At 38.0% G+C, this 20,410-nt stretch overlaps 1 protein-coding gene across 1 annotated transcript in view; it reads right to left on the bottom strand.

Moving 5' to 3' along the window:
• Positions 1 to 20,410, bottom strand: part of LOC139933832 (reelin-like) — an 88,574-nt gene that overhangs the window by 19,451 nt on the left and 48,713 nt on the right. Inside the window, exons 31-41 of the mRNA XM_071928051.1 lie at positions 20,239 to 20,382; positions 19,509 to 19,689; positions 18,490 to 18,772; positions 14,407 to 14,614; positions 13,094 to 13,202; positions 12,317 to 12,543; positions 11,097 to 11,320; positions 9,551 to 9,701; positions 8,455 to 8,713; positions 1,564 to 1,695; positions 313 to 460 (exon numbers count right to left, since the gene is read on the bottom strand). Coding sequence (XP_071784152.1) covers positions 313 to 460; positions 1,564 to 1,695; positions 8,455 to 8,713; positions 9,551 to 9,701; positions 11,097 to 11,320; positions 12,317 to 12,543; positions 13,094 to 13,202; positions 14,407 to 14,614; positions 18,490 to 18,772; positions 19,509 to 19,689; positions 20,239 to 20,382 — 2,066 coding nt within the window. The remainder of the gene's footprint in view (positions 1 to 312; positions 461 to 1,563; positions 1,696 to 8,454; positions 8,714 to 9,550; positions 9,702 to 11,096; positions 11,321 to 12,316; positions 12,544 to 13,093; positions 13,203 to 14,406; positions 14,615 to 18,489; positions 18,773 to 19,508; positions 19,690 to 20,238; positions 20,383 to 20,410) is intronic.

The following is a 20,410-nucleotide window of genomic DNA, read 5'->3' as shown; positions in this document are numbered from 1 at the left end:
ATCTATAAAAAAATCAATTACACAAACTGTGCTTGAAGAGAACTTGAATCAACACTCTGCTGATCAGAAACACCAGGGCCCAATCTCATAGCGCTGCTTAAGGGTAAGTGAATTTTTGTGCTTACTGTAGCAGAGATATTTACTAAGATGTAAGTGTGTTTGTCATGCTTTTTTGTGTGCTTACATCGAGCATCGCTACGAAACGAAAATCGCGAAGCATAAAATCTGCTGATAAGCAGCTCTATAAAATTTGGGCAGGAGTTATTTGAACCACTCGGCCCACCACGCCACTCACTCTAGTATTATACTTACTGTAACATTGGTGTGCGGAGTTTATGCATCCCATGGCTAGCTTAAACTGTAAGAACGTTCCCTCTGTAACCATCACATCAGTACTGACCATATACCTCATCTGATCATTGCTGCTAAAGTGTAGGGAGTTTGTGCCAGAATCACACACCTATAATATGGACAAGTGTAACTGTTACATTCAAGAGGCAAACATTCAGATTATGTCTAAGATGGCAATATAAGCCGGTACATTAAAAAGAAAGTTAAAGAATGTACTTTAAGGCATTATACTGGATTGCTAGAAGTTGGAACAATTTGGCTCAATCCATTGTGCGAGTCAGAAGAAACGAGTGAACAAAAAAACCACCACAAATGTTTAAGCAGTCAGAACATTGTCATCAATCTCAGTTGTATGTAAAAACTGAAACCAGCTGTTGGTTTTATATTAAGGTTTTCAGATAAAGTTTTATTGAGTGTGATTTCATTTCAAAGGGAAATATTTCAAAGAAAGAAAAAAAAAAGGTTCTAATAGCTACTGCCTAATCAGTAAAACTTTCACACTAAAAATAACCAATGAAACGGCCTCCTAGATAAGTATTTCTCATCATATTTCTTTAAGCCAGGTTCACATTTCCTGTGAATGCGAAACAAATTTTGACGTCACAAAACTTGCAAGGAATAATTTGTATCAGTTGAAATATGCTCAACTCTCGCAACACGTTTGCTTGCAAACAGTCCTGTGACGTCAAAATTCATATCGCATAATTTGCATTCAGGAAGTATGAACCAGGCTTTAGACATCACGTTCCAAATATATCAAGGCTGGTATTGTGTTCATATTCACTTATCCAAGAAGTGTATGACTTAGAATGTCACAAATCTTACTCCAACTTAGAGCAAGTTTGAGTGGGCACATTTAGTCAACCCGTGGTACTATTGACCAGCAACGTACATGCGCAGTGACGCACTCACTAGTACCTCGCTGGTATTCATCACTCCATTGCCTTCCACCTTCTCGCTATAGTGTCACTAGCTCCCCTCTGCGCTTTATACATGTTTAAGTGAACAGGCTATAGGGACCAGTGAAGAAACCATGGGCTCGAGGCTGGTTCTAAATGGTTGACCACAGTAAGTCAACCAATGGTCGACCACAGTAGTCAACCAATTGTCGACCAGCCTGGGTTTGAGTCAATAGTCAACCTCTAGTTATCCATGGCACACACTCTCCGACTTGCTCTAAAAACAAGGCTTTTGAATAACGTTCCAACTTACCTGTTCCATAACTCCCCCAGGAGACAGGAGCCAGTTCTGATCATGTACTGATGTAATCTCATTACTGTCTCGTTGCATGGAGGAATCAAAGTCATCTTGAAGTACAGCTTGACCATGACTTCCAATAAAGATCTGCAAAATCACAAACGGGCGATGTAATATATGCTATCTTTAGAAGGAGCAGTTAAAGACACTGGACACTGTTGGTAATTGTCACTTGGTGTATCTCAACAAATATGCATAAAGTAACAAACCAGTACAAATTTGAGCTCAATTGGTCGTCAAAGTTGCAAGATAATAATGAAAGAAAAACACCCTTATCACATGGATTTGTGTGCTTTAAGACGCTTGATTTCGAGACCTCAGAATCTAATTCTGAGGTCTGTAAATCAAATTCGTGGAAAATTACTTCTCTCTCGAAAACTACGTTACTTCAGAGGAAGCCGTTTCTCACAATGTTTTATACCCTCAACCTCTTCCCATTACTTGTCATCAAGAAAGGTTTTATGCTAATAATTATTTTGAGTATTTACCAATAGTGTCCTCTGCCTTTAAAAAAACAAAATCAATTGTGGGGGGAACAAATAAATCTTAATGAGTGAGTGGGAAAGGAACCTGAAGCCTCTGGTTTTTAGCACTGCTGCTCTAAATACTGAGCTTACTAGCCCCCATTTTGGTGTTTTCCAACTTGTGTCTAAATCGTTGTTTAGCAGTGACTCCAGTTGGAAGTCATACATCTTCTCTGGCATTTTCCCCATGTTATGTACAATTAAAATAAAAATAATAATAATAATAATAACTTTCGATTTATATAGCGCCTAATAATTAACACTTAATTCTCTAAGCGCTTTACAAAGAAGTACACTATACAATCTACAACAACATAAATATAAGGGGACAAATAACACCACTACATGCATAACGACACAACAAAACAAGAACGTAAACTATTGTAAGAAAAGGTGTGTCTTTAAGTCACTCTTGAAATCATCAAGGGAAGATGTTTTCCTGATCGTCAAGGGCAGAGAATTCCACAGAGTTGGAGCCGAAGCCACAAATGATTGAAGTGTATGTACTGGATTGTGCTTATGAATTAGATCTGACATATAAGATGGAGCAAGATTATTAAAAAAAAAACAATTAAAAAAGAATTAAGTGCCATAATTTAGGCTACAAAAACATGTGATACAATTGAATAGTCAATAATCACATCTTTGAAATTACATTTAACTTCACAAAGGAGATAAATTTCCACCAAAAATACACCAATACTGCTAAGTAATAAATTACAAAATGACTTTCTAAATTTGTACAAGTTTGCCAAGATTTTTAATCTAAACTACATGGGTTTTTATAATGAAAGATTTCTTGGATAAATGAATTGATTTTAAAGAAATAACTCACTATTGTAGATGTATCCCCCAACCTGTCTTCCTTTCCAAGCTGGCAAAATGAGGCCAAAAGCCTACAACAGCTGATAAAATGATTAAGCTTGCAAAATCAGATTGGTTTTCCAAAATATATTTCTTTGAAAAACTGTGGTTTCAACAAAACCATACAACAGCACAGAAAAAAACAGGGTGTGTGCATCCAGCATGCTCTCATAAGGGCTGTGTTCACATCCCATCAAACTCAATTGCCCTACCCCCTATTGCTACATTAGCATACACCCAAAAGGACTGTGTTCACATCCCACCAAACTCAATTGCCCTACCCCCTATTGCTACCATTAGCATACACCCAAAAGGACTGTGTTCACATCCCATCAAACTCAATTGCCCTACCCCCTATTGCTAACCATTAGCATATACTGTAATCCACTACCCCCACACATCACACCAGCACAAATCTCTTTCTTATAAAAACTTGCCCTTTGAATATGCAATGAAGTTACTGGACCCTAAACCTCAGACCATACAAATCTGGGCATGGTACTACACAATAGACATGGGTTATGTACAATCATGAAGCACTGTGTTCACATCCCACCAAACTCAATTGCTCTACCCCCCATAGCATGCACCCAGATTTGTATGGTCTCAGGTTTAGGGTCCAGTAACTTCATTGCATATTCAAAGGGTGAGTGTTAATAAGAAAGAGATTTGTGCTGGTGTGATGTGTGGTAGGGGAATACAGTGTATGCTAATGAGATGGCAATAGGGGGTAGAGCAATTGAGTTTGCTGGGATGTGAACACAGTGCTTCATGATTGTACATAACCCATGTCTATTGTCTAGTACCGCGCCCAGATTTGTATGGTCACAGGTTTAGGGTCCAGTAACTTCATTGCATATTCAAAGGGTAAGTTTAAATGAGAAAGATATTTGTGCTGGTGTGATGTGTGGTAGGGGAATACAGTGTATGCTACAGTAATGGGGGGTTGCAATGGGGGTAGAGCAATTGAGTTTAGTGGGATGTGAACACAATCCTTCTGATGAGAGCTTGTGCTGGATGCACACAACCTGTTTTTGCTGTGTGGTTCTATGGTCAGTTGGAGACCACAGTTTTTCAAAGAAATATATTGGAAAACCAACCTGAAATTTGGCTGTGCTAGCTTTGCAAGCTTAATCATTTTTATCAGCTGTTGTAGGCTTTTAGCCTCATTTTGCCAGCTTGTAAAGGAAGACAGGTTGAGGATTCATCTACAATCGTGAGTAATTTCTTTAAAGTCAATTAATTTATTCAAGAAGTCTTTCATTATAAAAACCCATGTAGATTAGATTACAAATCTTGGAACACTTGTACAAATTTAGAAAGTCATTTTGCAATTTATTACTTGGAAGTTTTGGTGGATTTTTGGTGGAAAGATATCTCCCGTGTGAAGTTTAGAGTAATTTCAAAGACATTGTATAATTATTGTACACTTTGTTTTGTAGCTTAAATTATGGCATAAGTTTGGCTAATGAATGTTTCCGATGGCCCATATTTAGAGTGTGAACTTGCGATGCTACAGGTCGTCTGAGAACCTCTGGTTCAGCAGTAACATTATTGATGTGCTAGAAGTTCTACAAAGGAAGAAGCTTTTACAAAGAGTAGTGCAAGGAGTATCCATGCTGGAACTTATTTTACAAAGAGTATTGGAATAAACTTGAACTCAACTGCAAGGTAGTCACCAGAGCATAGTGTAGTGTAAAAGTACTGAATCATTGTTTCTGCATACAAAGAGGGAAATCTCAGTTTTTCGACCAGTTGAAGTGTTAATTTGATTTGCAACTAGTACCAGTCGTACTGATCTCAAGCTTGATACTAAATTACTAATGAAAGTTTTGTATGTAAATAGAGGAATGTTTTATTAATATAATTAATAATTAACAATACTAATTATATACCGCGCACATGTCTGTGTCAACAAATACAGCCAAGGCACAAACAAAGAAAGAAAATAAATATAACATTTAACAGAGAACTAGAAACTGATTTAGTAAGAACGCAAACTTTATAGTCAATCTAAGCCAAAAAATGGCTTGACATAGGCAACAATGGTCCATTTTTTTGCAACATTCTCTTAAAATCCTCCAAAAGAAAACGTATCCAAAAAAGTAGAAAAAACTAAGCAGTGGAAATATGCATAATTTGCATAAATTAAACATTGCCATTTTCTTATCTATTTTCACTAGATTGTAATAATAATAACAATATGGCTTCTTATATAGCACTGAGGTCCATCTCGCAGTGACACTCAAGGCGCTCCAAAAATTTACCCCTGGTCACTGGTCATTAAATCACTCCTTATTAAACCATCTCAGCTCCCTGGGAAGTATACAGCCTTGTGCAACTAATGCGCTACTCAGCTACTGTATGTGTGCAAATCCCCTGATAGTAGTAAAATTCAAATAATTTTCACCTCAAATCGGCAAACAAAAATCTCTTAAAACCCTCAAAAACAAATAGAAAAAGTAGTACAAAGGAAGTACAAGAAATATGGTGCACTTTAAACAAGTTAGAATACCACTTCCGTTAAAAAACATTTAGCTCAGGTAGCTGTTTAATAAAAATACTGGAACCCCCTTGACTGGGCAAGGCATACTAGTTTTGTAAAGTTTGAAGCCTACCTATCATCTTGTGACCCAGTGGTGGCCAGTTCAAGGCGTCAAACATCGTTTAAAGGAGCAATCAATGTTGCATTTCTTGTAGGTGCATAATACGCACGTAACTTTGATTTAACAAGTTTAATATAAATAAATCGGCACCTTTGATACTTTTTTTGTTGGGGGGGGGGGTTTCAAGAGACAATTATATTTAAATTTGATATGAAAATTATCTAAATTTTACTACAGGTTTTCCCGGCCAATTTCAGCAAAAAATCATTCAATTTCATTAACATGCATTCAAATTCACGCAGTTTTCCCTTATCCTCTCAAACTAGGGTTTCTTTTAAGCTCTTTAAGCATCCAATTTCGTCTTCGTGCACACATGATTGCATTTTTCTTGCTAGGGTTCGTTTCAGTCATTCTATTTCATTATAGGGTAATCAAGTTGAATTTCTATTACTTATTTACAATTGATGTATTCAAATTAAGACTCACAGAAGTGAACATGACTTTGCTGCTTGTTTGAGTTTTCTTTTTCATTATGTGCAACAAATTTCAACTTTTTTGCATTCAAATTAAAGATTAGTGATGGCATTGTGAGTTAAAGACCTGTACACGTTTGGTGATTGTCAAAGACCAGTGTTCTCACAGTGTTCTCAGTGTATCTCATCATAAACATAAAATAACAAGCCTGTGAAAATGTGGGCTAAAAAAACACCCTTGTTGTGCGAATTTGTATGCTTTCAGATAGGAATAAAAGACTTCTAGCTAGAAGTCTTTTAATATTTTAGTGAAAAATTACCTCTTTCTCAAAAACTACATTACTTCAGATGGTGTTGTTTCCCACAATGTTTTATACTATCCACAGCTCTCCAATGCTCATTACCAAGTCAGTTTGTAAGTTAATATTTGTTTTGAGTAAATACCAAACATTTACATGTACCTTCCCTTTAACTAGGAATTATAGCTCCTTAATACTAGCTCACAAGTTGTCCTTTGAAAGTGGTGTTTTCATGTACTTTACATAATATTTACATCGTTTTTTTTGTTTTTTTTTATTAACATTTGTTCATTTTGCTTTGGTTACCCTTTAAGTTAAAGCCTGTACAAGGTAACTTTAAAATGAAAACTAAATCTTTTGCTTTAGCTATGAGATTTTGTTGCACTGGTATTTATGTTGTTGTCTTTATTTCTGCCAATATCTGGAACATGTCAAACTAGAAGTAAACAAGTTTTTTTAAGTAAACAAAAAGCTTAGAAAAAGCCTGTTATTATCTGTACCGGCCGTGGGCAGCCATTTTTCATTCAAAATCTTTGGACTTAAAAATGAAATCAGTGTAGAAAAGAGTTTTCTCTGAAAGTATCTGCCTTTATATAGGAAGCAAAAAATGAGTTTTTAAAACCACATAACATAAAATTTGAATTTAAATGCAAATACTTGGGAAAATGTTTGCCCATTAATGAAATTGATTGGTTGACCAGCTCTTGCTGCTGGCTTTAACGAAATTGAATGGGTCTTGCCGCCTGATGAAATAGAATGATTGATTTCTACTTGTGTGAATGGTTAACTGTTGAAATTGAATAACTCTTTTGACTCTTGAATGCTGATTCAGAGTGCAATCATTTTCAAAACGAAAATGAATGATCCAGGAGTTAAAGTGAATGATTTTTATTTTATTTTTAAACTTTGCGCAGTAGTTATCAAAATGAACTCGATCGTTATCTGACAAGGCGCACCGAAAGATAAATTGGGGTCTAAAAAGTCGGATAATACGCATCTTATCCGAAAGAAATTACGGTAGGTTTCTCTTGCTTTGGATCGGAAAGCCATAGACTAGATAGGAGTTTAAAAACTAAGAAAATTGCAGAACAATAAAACATGAATAAAAAAACCATCTGTCCCTGTGCTTCTTCCTTAATAGTTAAGGTTGTGATGTTAGGTAATTGTAGTTTAACTTCCAGAGAGTATAATGGAAATGTAAGTACATGCTGGAAGTAACAAAACTGCGAGGCAGCCGAAACGCCATGGGACATGATACCCACAATGGTACCCTAGAAAATGTTGAGGTTTATTATGCTCTTAGGTGCATTGTTAGCATGTACTAGGCTTATTTTACATGATTGTAGTTGTACATGGTTGTTGCCAGGCATATATTAGGCTTGAACAAAACAAATTGTTTAAAACAAAATAAAAACTTTTTTTTGGTTTACTATTTTTTTTTATAGCACTTAGCGGAAACGCGGAAGAGTTGCATGCCTGATAATACTCAGCTATCGAAGTCTATTTCTTTTCTGAAAAGTGGTTTTGCTATAAATTGTTGAAAATCGATAATTGATTATCACTAGTCAAGATAAGCCAACTCAACAGTGACTATGTACACACATTCTAGCCAGCATTAAATTTTATTTTAATTTACCTAACTAAGAATCAATATTGTAAATAAATTTTAAAAGTTAAAGACACTGGACATCTTTGGTAATTGTCAAAGGCCGGTCTTCTCACTTGGTGTATCTCAACACCTGCATAAAATACTAAACCTGTGACAATTTGAACTCAATTGGTCGTCGAGGCTACAAACAATATTGGAAGAAAATACACCCTTGTTGCAGAAGTTGTGTGCTTTCAGATGCCTTGAGTTTGAGACCTCAGCTGAAGTCTCAAAATCAACTCAAATATTTTAGTGGAAAATACATCTTTTTCAAAACATTGTTACTTCAGAGGGAGCCGTTTCTCAAAATGTGTTATACTATCAACAGCTCTCCATTACTCGTTACCAAGTAAGTTCTTATGCCAGCAACTATTTTTTACTAATTACCAATAGTATCCAGTGCCTTTAAGTCTTTAAGAACTTAAAACCTACCTGATCAATCGCCCATTCATCCAAGAAGCTGCCCTGATGTGATGGTTGCCACCATCGGATTCTAGTAATATTACTCCTTGCACTGCTTGGTAGCTCAAGCATGACGTACTTGGAGACTTTACTCCTATTGTTGAAATCAATCTCCTCAATTAGATTCCAGATAATGCCACCATTGGTTGAATACTGCAGCTGTACAGGGTGGTTCTTGATGCTGGGCATGGCTTGACCACACCCGAGACGGATGAAGAAATGGACGATGCTTCAGGTGAAAACAAATACAGTCGCAGCTTATTAAAACCCGTTCATATTGTTCGAGTTCTACCAATAATTCACTGGAAAATGGCTTGATAGCCATCGATTTCACTAAGCTCTTCCTAACTTAGGATTAATCTTAGGACTTTGGACGAGTTAAAATCCGTATCCACAGACGTTACGATTCATAGAACCCATCCTAAGTTAGGATGGGTTCCTCATCGCAACTAGAGACAGGATTAATCCTAGCGTTTCGGCCAAGATTGATCTTAGTTGCAAATCAATCGTAGTTGCTTAGTAAAGTGTGATGTCACAATGCAAATCACCATGGTGATACTAATAATTTGTCTTGCACGGATTGTATAGCTTTGTAAAATCTAGTCCACTGTTTGAATTGGGGGCAATATTCACAAGATTCAACTCAACTACTTGAAGTACTTTGCATTTTTAAAATGGCTTGCATTTTTAAAAAAAAACTGAAAATATATTTAACCATGATACTTTTTAATGAAATGCACACTTCTCAAAATCACCAATTCTTTACTTCTCCTGAAGACGAGCAGAGTATACTGTTCGAAACGTCAAGACCAAACCAGCTCTTTTCAGAGCCAACACTCACACAAAGAGATTTCCTTATAGCTGTACCCGCAAGTTTACTATTTATTTATAGTTTCTCCCTAACTTAACTTTTGAGATTAAAAAATATTCAACTCAAAGTATTACAAGTTCAAAAATAAAATAGGAGGGGAAAAAGGAAACACCAAGAATGTTGAATGTCTATAGCTTATCCAACTAGATTTAGAGGAAGACAAAATAATAATAAACCTGGTTTTACAGGACTTACCTGGGAGCTGTCAGGTCTAGATCCCGTGTCACCAACACACGTTTACCATTGCCAGCGAAATGTAGACTGGTTCCAGTGATAAGGGTACCACATTTATCCGTTACTTCCCCACCACTCCACTGCAGAAACTTCATCGAGTCCACCTCAGAATCTAATGGTATCCAACAAACATTGTAGGATTGTCAAAAATTACTGTAGTTGCAATTTTAAATGTTTTTTTTTTGCTATTTTCATAAACGATTACCTGTAAGAGTGTAAAAGGCGATTATTCGCTGTTGGATACTAAATAAAGAAAAACTAAAATATCACATGACCTATTTCTTTTTCACCTTAAGAAAAGTTGTAAAGAAACGTTTATAAAAGAACTTTGTTCTCTGAAATACATTTGGAAAAAGATGCTCTTTGAACAAAAACAAAATACAACCATTTTCACATCAGGGCTCCAAAAAGGGTTTTTCCTTTTAAAATATTTAACTATAATAACATCTATCCGCAACACCACAAAATAGTTTAAACTGGAAATCAAAGTAATCAACATTTTTCCTTCATATTTATTGCTTGCTGCTGTGAACATGGTAAGTAAACTGGTTTGGCCTCTTCCACATATTTTTCTTTATTTCTTGCATTCTGTCTCCCATACCATGGAAATACCCACTGCATGCATAGTGCATAAACAGTCTGCATGCTGTGATTGGCCGAGAAAGAATAGACCGATCCATTACGCCCCGCCTCCTTACCAGTTGACCAATCACAGCCGCGAAACCCGATCACCATTAGTGCAAAGATCACCAAACGGTTCAAATGGTGATCAGAGTTCGCGGTTGTGATTGGTCAATGATAATTGGGCCTGGCTTAATGGATCAATGTATTGCAATACAATGTGCCGCAGGCCTATAGAATAGTATGGTACATGTGAAACTTTCGCCGATGCGGGGCAAAATTCATTGATAAATAATTGTTGAATCTCGATGATTTTATTGCAAATGACGTTCTAAACTAATCACTAAATCATGAAAATGGTTTTTAATGGAAAAAGTATTATTTAGGGCCAACACCATTATTATTATTATTATTAACATTTGGGAATATGATCAGCCCCAACTTTTTTTTTTCCGTTTTGAGGTTTTGAATGACCCTCCTGATTGTTTCAGCCAAAAGGGCAATGATTATTTTTAATTTTTATGCCCAACGCTACATTAGTAATATTTGTGATAACAAGGCCATTGTAAGGACAGAGCTTTTGCATCTGTGCAAAGTGCATACCAAACAATACAATGGTAAATGATAATTTGTTACTACTTCATGAAAGACCAAAATTGTTGCTTTCACACATAGGTTGCCTGGATAATAGGTGAAATTTAAAAAGTAAACCCTTTGAAGCTTTGAAACTTCATGAAATTGAAAGCCCTGGGGTTGTTGAGAAATGAATAGATATACAAAATTAACAAATAGATAAATCCAATTGGTTACAAGGAGTGCATTTGTTGTGTCGCTGACAAATTCACCCAGGAAAATGGCTTTAGAAAAAAAGAAGACGTTACAATACCTTCAAATGTTTCCTTGAGGTATCTTGGATTCTGCTTGCTGAGGTGGCAGCTCCGTCCACTATATCCTTCATCACATATACACTGGTTCCCATCAATGCAAGCTCCATGTCCATTACACAGTTGAGGGCAAAGGGGACCAATGTAAACGTTATCTAGAGCCCAAGGGTGCATAAGCTCTCGTCGTGATCGGTAGAATCCCTGGTACCATCGGAAACGAACAGTTCTTCACATAAGAGAAAATAAGAACATTTTATTGTAATAACAAAATGTGGGGGAACAATTCTTGCAATCTAAATGTCACTGAACTGTTAGAGAAATTGCTAATTCACAATTGTTTAACGATAATTATTGAAAAGCGATCTATTATCACCTATTGACATCAGCCCCGATACTTCACGATGGCAATGACGACAATTGCCGTCAATGCCCCTACCTATTGACACAAATTGGTTTTTATTACAGGTAACTTGGAGTTATGACTTTTCAAATATTGCCTTGAACACCCAGCAGGGTGGATACGCATTACAAGTCTTATTATTATTACTATTGGTACCCCTCACAACTTTTTTACCATTTCCTTGATGCCCCAGGTATTTCTAATATTTTATACATTTGTACAGGATACCGAAAGGAATTTTTTTTCTTTTTCTATTTCAAGTGGTGTCCTAGATCAATGATGTTACGGCTGAGTTGTTCCCCACATGTCCCCGTCCCTCATGTCTCTAGATATTTAACCAGCTGTCACAAACCTTAGTCCCTTCTTAGGGTGTCTACATAAGTCAGGTGACCTCGACCTCTTTGAGCTCCACCTTGCTTGGCTCCAAGAGGACAAGCTCAAGGTGGGGATAGCAGTGCCCTGCAAGCCTCACTCTTCTGTCGCAGATTTTGGCGCTAAGCTTGGGGAACCCGAGATAGAGGTCTGTGTTTGATATATGTCTTTCCCTCCCGACACCAAGCATCTGGCATAGCATTCTAGTGTAGCAACCGTCAAGTTGTTTATCTAGAGCAGATGTTAATGTCTATGCTTTGCATCCATAAATTAACACTGATTCAACCGTTGCCACGAAGAGCTGTAACTTCAGGTGCCTACTCATTTTTGTACACCATACATTTTTCATGTTGTGGAGTGCTTTCCAGGCCAGAGCTTGTCTAACTTTGATATCGCTGTTTATGTTGTCAATCCATGACTCTAGACAGCTGAATTCAGAAACAGCCTTACCCACAAATATGAAGGCCATTGATTAGTATGGTGACTCTCTCCCAAGGCTTCTGTTCTCCAATGTAATACACACTTGGCTCAGAGGCTTGACCAGAACACAGGCTACTAGACCAGTGGACATTAAAGCAGTCTGGTTTAAGGAGATCCCAAGTGGTTCCATAGTCCCTGGAGTATTCCAGGGAAATTGGGTTTGTGGCAATAGTCTGGTCCGTGCACCCAGCATTGATCTGCATTTGCAGGAAATAAAACAAAGACACAAACTTTAATTTTGAGTTGAACAAAGAGAAATTGACTACGGCTTGAATCTGTGTCCTCCAAATTAATAAGCTGGTGTCCCTGGGAAATCTGCCCACTAAAGATTCTGTCCCAAACTGGAAATTAATGCAAATTGAAGGAGAATGATTCAACAGAGGGCACTTGTATACAGTTCGCAATATTGGGGGGAGGGGGGACAGAATCTCCTCACACACCAGCACTCTACCAACTGTGTCCCCACAACAAAGTTCAAGTGAGACCAAAAGGCATGCATACAGTTAAGAGGTAAGGAGTTTGGGATAATTTTATTTGCAACCACATACGGTTTGATCCGTTATTTAAAAAAAAAACCCATTAAAACCTAGAAAATACATCACCAAAACTTGAAACAATTAATTAGTCTATACATGTATTTACAAGATGAAGCTGAGGTTAAAAAAGTAAACATTAAATATCAAAGAATGGCAAGTAAACATTATATAAGAAAATTTGATACGTTTATGTTTTTGCCAAATACTCTACCTCAAATTGCACCATGGTGTGTTCATTGACATCAATATCTCTAGTAGTTACGGAATGCTGACCAAGTGCTGACTGAAACGTTAAACTCGTACTACTGGAAGAGCTGCCACTAAATCAAAACAGAATTCAAATTATTAAGTTATGGTTCAGTAGAAAAATCCTTGCAAGCAGCATTGAAGATTATTTACCAAATGATTACAAATGTCACAAAAGTTTTAGTTTTCCCAGTGTGGGATAATAAAGTTCTTATCTTATTTTATCTTAAAGGCAGTGGACACTATTGGTAATTACTCAAAATAATTATAAGCATAAAACCTTACTTGGTAACGAGTAATGGGGAGAGGTTGGTAGTATAAAACATTGTGAAAAACGGCTCCCTCTGAAGTGGAGTAGTTTTCGAGAAACAAGTAATTTTCCACCAATTTGATTTCAAGACCTCCAGTTTAGAATTTTAGGTCCCGAAATCAAGCATCTGAAAGCACACAACTTCGTGTGACAAGGGTGTTTTTTTTTCTTTCATAGTTATCTCGCAGCTCTGACGACCAATCAAGCTCAAATTTTCACAGGTTTGTTATTTTATGCATATGTTGAGATACAAAAAGTGGGAAGACTGGACTTTGACAATTACCAATTGTGTCCACTGGCTTCAACACAGGCATGCAACTGCCCGTTGAAAAAAAAGAGGACAATTTTCAAAGGCACAACGCAAGTGCAGAGCGAGGCAGCCGAATTGCCACGGGACATGATACCCACAATGGTACCCTAGAAAATGTTGAGGTTTATTATGCTCTTAGGTGCATTGTTAGCATGTACTAGGCTTATTTTACATGATTGTAGTTGTTATAAACAATTTGTAGATAATGATATATATCATTAGATAATGATAATATCATTATCTACAAATTGTGTAAGTTTAATGTAAATTAAGAAGGCTTCCCTTAAAATACTACTTAATACTGAGGTGCTGTAGTGTTTGATAAATGAGTAAAACAATGTCACGAAAATACGTTTTAAATGCAAAAATATTTCCTGTCCTGCTGAGACGAAAACTATTGTCATGACTTGTTTTACTCATTTCTCAAAACCTACAGCACCTCAGCAAGTAATATTTTAAAGGAAGCTTTCTACCATCATTATCTTCAAATTGTGTGAGTTTAATCTAAGGACATTGTGTTTTGTGTCCTATAAAAAAGTACCCAAACCCTTTAATGCCAATTTAATTCTAATTGTAATGTTTTACTTAAGACTTTTAATTCTGTTCACTGTTCATGTAATTCTGCTGCTGGTAGCGATTTAAATAAAGCAATTCTAACCTGTCAGTTTTTCCTGCAGAGCGTGTGGATCTTAAACTACTGGGTATCTCGCCTTGAATCGGAGGGCAGAATTGGCCTAGCCGACCACCGGGATAGAACAACCAGTCCTCTTCAGAGATTCCTAATTCAAAGTTGGTCTGTAGTATGTTTGTAGCCATTAGGTTTCCACCAATGAGTAGATCGTCAATTCCCCAGTTGTCTCTGTCGTCTAAATAAGATAAAATAAATATTGACAAAATAATAGGCCTAGTTGTCAACTTTAATTTCATTTAAATGTAGGTTCGTAACATTTTTACAGTTTTCACAAAGTAGACTAGTTACCATCTGCAAGGAAGTTCATGGTCTCACTCCAAACAACATTAGTCACCTGCAAGTTAAACTAAATCACTAAACTCACTCGCTCATCTCATGAACTAAATTTTCAAATCCCCCAAACAAACAAGGACTGCTACAGACAATTTCTCTACCCACGCACTATCCCCAAAACAAACAAGGTCTGCTAGAGACAATTTCTCTACCCACGCACTATCCCCCAATGGAACAAGTTACCACCAGAAGCACAAAAAGGACCCAGATGTCCCAGCGTTTAAGACCATGCTAGAAAAGTGCAAAAGTTGGTGATGCATGTGGGACAGCATGTCAACAGCCACATCTACCATAATTTTTGGATTATAAACCGCGCGGCGTATAAACCGCACTTCCCCAAAATATACAAACAAATATTTAGGTGTCCGCGTACATGCCGCGAGGCGTATAAACCGCGACCAAAATAAAAAAAACATGAAAAAACTAACCTCAAAACACAGAAGTGAAGTATGCAAACCTGCGTTACGGGTGATTTTTTAACTCATACTATCAGTCCTGAATTATACCTTTTTTTCCATCAACAACCCTTTTCAAGAATTTGTGATTTGATGATCGGTTGTGTTGACCATGTTTGTGAACCTCTTTGGCAACAAAATCTCTGTGAATCAAAGATCGGTCGACAGCGCACACCATAGTTGAACTTTGCCCTGCATCGCATCGCCTCTGTTGACAAAAGTTATTCTCGTTTGATTAGACTGGGCCCCGAGCCTCGAAGCGTGGGTCAGACGTTCAGGCTATGTGTTGTACAATAGGCAGCCGCTATCTACTCGATCCGTCCGAAGTCTAGCCAAGATCTTATGAATGGAAATATCACCGGCCAATCATCAAAGGCCAATCATCAAACGGCCAATCACAGCATGCGTACACACAAAGGGGCCGTGCTTGTTTGCGGTCCTCTTTGTGGCGATGTGCAGTGACGGGCGGGCGGCACATCAGTCAATCTTGTATAGTTGCCACAATGTGCGAGTTGCGTCGTAATTAAAGTGGACATGTATTGAAGTTTACACTATTGATCGTAATTGAAAAGATCTATTATAGAATAGCATTCTTTTTGTAAGCTGGCAGCACCCCCTTTGCGGGACCACATAAATGTTTGTGTTGGATAATTATTGATGAAAGTTACAACTGAAGATACGATAATCTTCGCACTGTTTCTTTATCACTGCTTCTGCAGATGAATCCTATGTTGCAGGGTTGTGCCAGACCGAGACGGGGGGGAGTGAAAGAAAGATTTTCTCTTTGGCTTGATGAGAAAACCAATGTCCATGTTGACTGATAGGTCAGTACTCTCCATTAAGTTGGACATTAATCTGGCCGCATGATTGGGCAGTAATAAAGAACCCGCATCTTCGGCTGCTCGTCATCGTTACTGATATCATCGTCACAACTACTTTCTAAAAATGGCATCCAAGCGAAGACATAGCTACACAGTGGAGTTGATACGGAAAGCTATCGAGTTTGCTGAAAGTCACAGGAACCGTGCGACAGGACGAGAGTGTTGACGAGTCGATGGTTTGTCGGTGGAGAGGACTATAGGCGACCTTGGAGAAGCTTCCAGCCAAGATGAAGGCCATGAGAGGGGGAAAACCAAGTTGGCCAGAGCTAGAGGAAGATGTCAAGGAGTTTGTGCTCGGCAAGGCAGGGCGTGGATTGAGCACCGTCGTCATCAGGGCTAGAGCAAGGCAGATTGCAGAAGATCGCGGCATCACCAATTTTATTGGTGGTCCTGCTTGGTGCCATCGTTTTATGAAGAGAAATGACTTGTCTGTGCGAGCAAGAACAACCGTCGGTCAGCGGCTCCCTCCAGACTGGCAGGGATTGATGAGCAACTTTGTCGATTTTGCGGAACGGAACATCACCAGGTTGGCGCTCTCAAGGGACAAGATCCTGAACATGGATGAGGTGCCTATGACGTTCGACGCTCCCATGAACAGAACTGTCACCGAGAAGGGATCGTCAATAGTGACTATAACTACCACCGGACATGAAAAAAAAACACTTCACGGTGGTTTTAGCATGTACGGCAAGTGGGAACAAGCTGAAGCCGATAGTTATCTTCAAACGCATCACCAAACCTAAAGAGAAGCTACCCTCTGGTGTGGTGGTTGTGTGTAACAAGACAGGTACGTTTTAAACCAATCATTAAAACTATTCCATTGCCGCCTCCCACTTTTCTTAATTCTCTTAATTCTTTTGCGAAAGTTTATTATTTATTATTCTCTCACGATATTGTTTTTTCTGTGACTTAATAATTATATTTCTTTTCATATTTGCAGGATGGATGAACAGAGATGTGACGGAGGAGTGGGCAGAGAAGTGTTACAGTGGCTGCCCGGACGCCTTCTTCAAGAAGACCGTCATGCTTGTACTGGACTCCATGACGGCCCACAAGGATGAGCACATCCTGAAGGTCTTCAAGGCTGACCAAGAGACCATCCTTGGTGTGATTCCTGGGGGGCTGGTCCCATTTTGTTTGATCCCGGGCGCGGCAGTTCTTTGTGTACGTCCATTCACCATTCTGCTGTTGTGGTTGAGCTGAAGAAACCACTGGCTGACAAGAGTGTAGCCTGGATGTCTGACGTCAGTATATAGAGATCGTGGGATAAATAGACAGGGGACCAGTCTATTTCGCTGTGACACGAGTGCAGCCTGAATTTCTGACGCCAGCATATATAGATCGCTAGGATAAATAGACGGGGACCAGTCTAGTCTAGCCCGCGTTGCGCTGAGAGAGGGAGCTGACGGTGGTTGATTAACGTTTTACAAAGGAAACACGGAACACAAATGGGTGGGATTTTCAACAGGACTTTGTCATCACACAGGCACGTTTTGCAGGTTTTGTTTGCGTTTAAGAAAAAAAAAATTATTTAGAATATTTTACAAATGGTCTTTCTTTCAAATAATACCGTTTTTTCTCTTAATTATTTATATGTCGGCCTACAAGCCGCCCGGAGAACAAACCGCAGGAGGTAAAAAAAGTGTCAAAATCAACATATAAAGCGCAGTTTATAATCCGAAAATTTCGGTAAGGAGATTGGTGCAGACTTTATATCAAGATCAAGAAACAGTTTTGCTTAATAATAGTTTTGGTTTAACCCTTACACCAGTGTGTAAGTCTTGCTAAAGTATGCCTTTAAAAGTACATCAACAAGTTTTCTGAAATATTCCAGGATGGACAAAAACTCAATGACTGGACTTCATTCATGCTGTACTCATAGTGTGTATTGGATGCTCTGACATACAGAGTGGTGTGCGTTATGGCTGAGATTTCTTTTATTTTGTTAATCTTAAAGACACTGGACACCTTTGGTAATTGTCAAAGACCAGTTTTCTCACTTGGTATATCTGAACATATGCATAACATAACAAACCTGTGAAAATTTGAACTCAATTGGTCGTCGAAGTTGCGAGATATTAATGATAGAAAAAATACCCTTTTCAGATATTAATGGTAGAAAAAATACCCTTTTCACACTGAGTTGTGTGGTTTTGGATGCTTGAATTCAAGACCTCAAAATCAAATTCAAATATTTTAGTTTCAAATAACTTCTTACGCGAACAACGTTACTTCAGAGGGAGCCGTTTCTCACAGTGTTTTATACTATCAACATCTCTCCATTGATCGCTAACAAGGAAGTTTTAATGCTAACTATTACTTAGTGTCTTCAGTTTGCTAAATCTATTTATTGAATAAGTATTGAATTGAAAATGACTTACCTGTATATCTTGGCTGCCAGAAACGAAAGCGTGTAGCATTGATGTGGAACATTGGTAGCTTAATGTTATGAAAGGTTGGCATAAGGTGTGCAGTGTAGTGCAATTCTTTAAGAAGCTCCCAGGTGGTGCCTCCATTACTGGAGTATTGGACTAAGACAGCGTGGGATCTGTCAGGGGAGACTGGACCTTGTGAAGGGCAGCCATAGCGGAAAGTAAACTGCATATATTCCATCATGGTACAATCAAGATCTTGTGTTACGAGCATCCTTGGACCACCAGTGCCCTGTGATAAATACAATTCAAATAATGACAACTCTGACTCAAAAGATGAGCGTGTCTTTCATGCGGTGCATTGCAGTGACACTTGTGAAAAGTGGGAAACAAAAATACTGTCAATTTAAACACTCACATATAGTCGAACACCATAAAGTAATTAAATCCATTAGTTGAACAATCATTTCCACCAAATCATATGAAATTGGTCACTCCTTGTGCTAAAGAAGAACAAAATTGATCATACAATACTTTCATAATCTGGCTGTCCTTCACTTGGTCATTTTATTGGTTGTTTTGGCTGGCTGCCAAAAGGCTCCTATATATGCCTGTCGCTCAAACAACCTACACAATTGTAAGCTAGGATGATAAGCTTTACTAGTAATAATGATTCAAGCGCATTTTGTAAAACAAATACCAAAAGGTTCAATATCTTTAGGTTTAAAATATGGTCTGTACATTTTTGTACAAAGAATGTTGTTCATTTCTATTCATTAAAAACAGCACTGAATTTCTTCTCTGGAATGTACAGACCCATTTGTTTTTGATGTCCGATGATTCAGTCTGAAAGAGTGTCAAATAAAAATAATTTAAAATAATTTTAAATTAATAAAGACAAGAGGCTTAACTTTCACCACTTTTATGAGGAATCTATTTATTGGAAAATGAGTGCATGACAAAACTTTGGCGACCCTGTTGAAACTTTAAATTGACTCATCTTAAAATTGTTTTTTTCCCCTGTTTACCTGTTTGAAGACAGCGGCATTTCCAGCTACCATGATGCTTTCACACATTCTACCAATCGTCACACCGTAGGCACTTGCCCAAAGAGACGGTGACAAGGGTCCCTGAGAGAAATCGTCCTTCAACATTTTGAAGAGTTGTTGTTCAGGAACGCAGCGAGAACCACCAAAACCCAAATCACAGCTAACAAAATGATAGAAAGACAATAGGCTTGATCCATCTAGTTGTCAAATTCTAAAAAAGCTTCACAAATCTATCAATGTAACTTGGCTCGATAATGGAGTTGCAGGTTTTATGACTTCTGAATGGTGCCACAAGAACAAAAGATATTAAAAAAACAATTAAACTACCTACGATAGGGCGAGATAAACAATAATAACAATAATAAAGACTTGTAATGCGCACATATCCACCCTGCTGGGTGTTGAAGGCGCAGTAAAAACCAAAAACCAAACAAACACAATCAGACACAATAAAATTACTCCTTGAAAACCTGTGACATTAGATAAGTTTTGAGAAGAGATTTGAATTCTGTGGTACAAAAGACAAGATCTAAGATTAAGTGGTAGAGAGTTCCAGAAACGTGGCGCAGCTGAAGAAAAAGACCTGTCTCCCCATGAGTGTCAAGATTGGGTTCAATGAGGAGAAGCAAGGAAGTTGGTGCGAAACTTGATTACTAAAATTGAAAGGGTTTAATTAAATTGAGATCCGATATGGTAGAAATGTACTCACACACACTGGCCATGCTGGCATCCCCCATGGCCAGAACACATCCATGGGCAGTTATGGAGACCTAAATGGACAGAGTCTAAAGCCCAGATATCCTGGGTTGCATCAAAGGTAGGTTGGGACCATCGGAAACGAGTAGAAGGAGACCTGGAAAGCAAGTACATACACGGAATAA

This window comes from Asterias amurensis, chromosome 2, assembly GCF_032118995.1.
Source record: "Asterias amurensis chromosome 2, ASM3211899v1".
Classification (NCBI taxonomy): Eukaryota; Metazoa; Echinodermata; class Asteroidea; order Forcipulatida; family Asteriidae; genus Asterias; species Asterias amurensis.
Note: the sequence above shows the minus strand (reverse complement) of the source record. Positions and strands in the feature narration are given on the sequence as shown.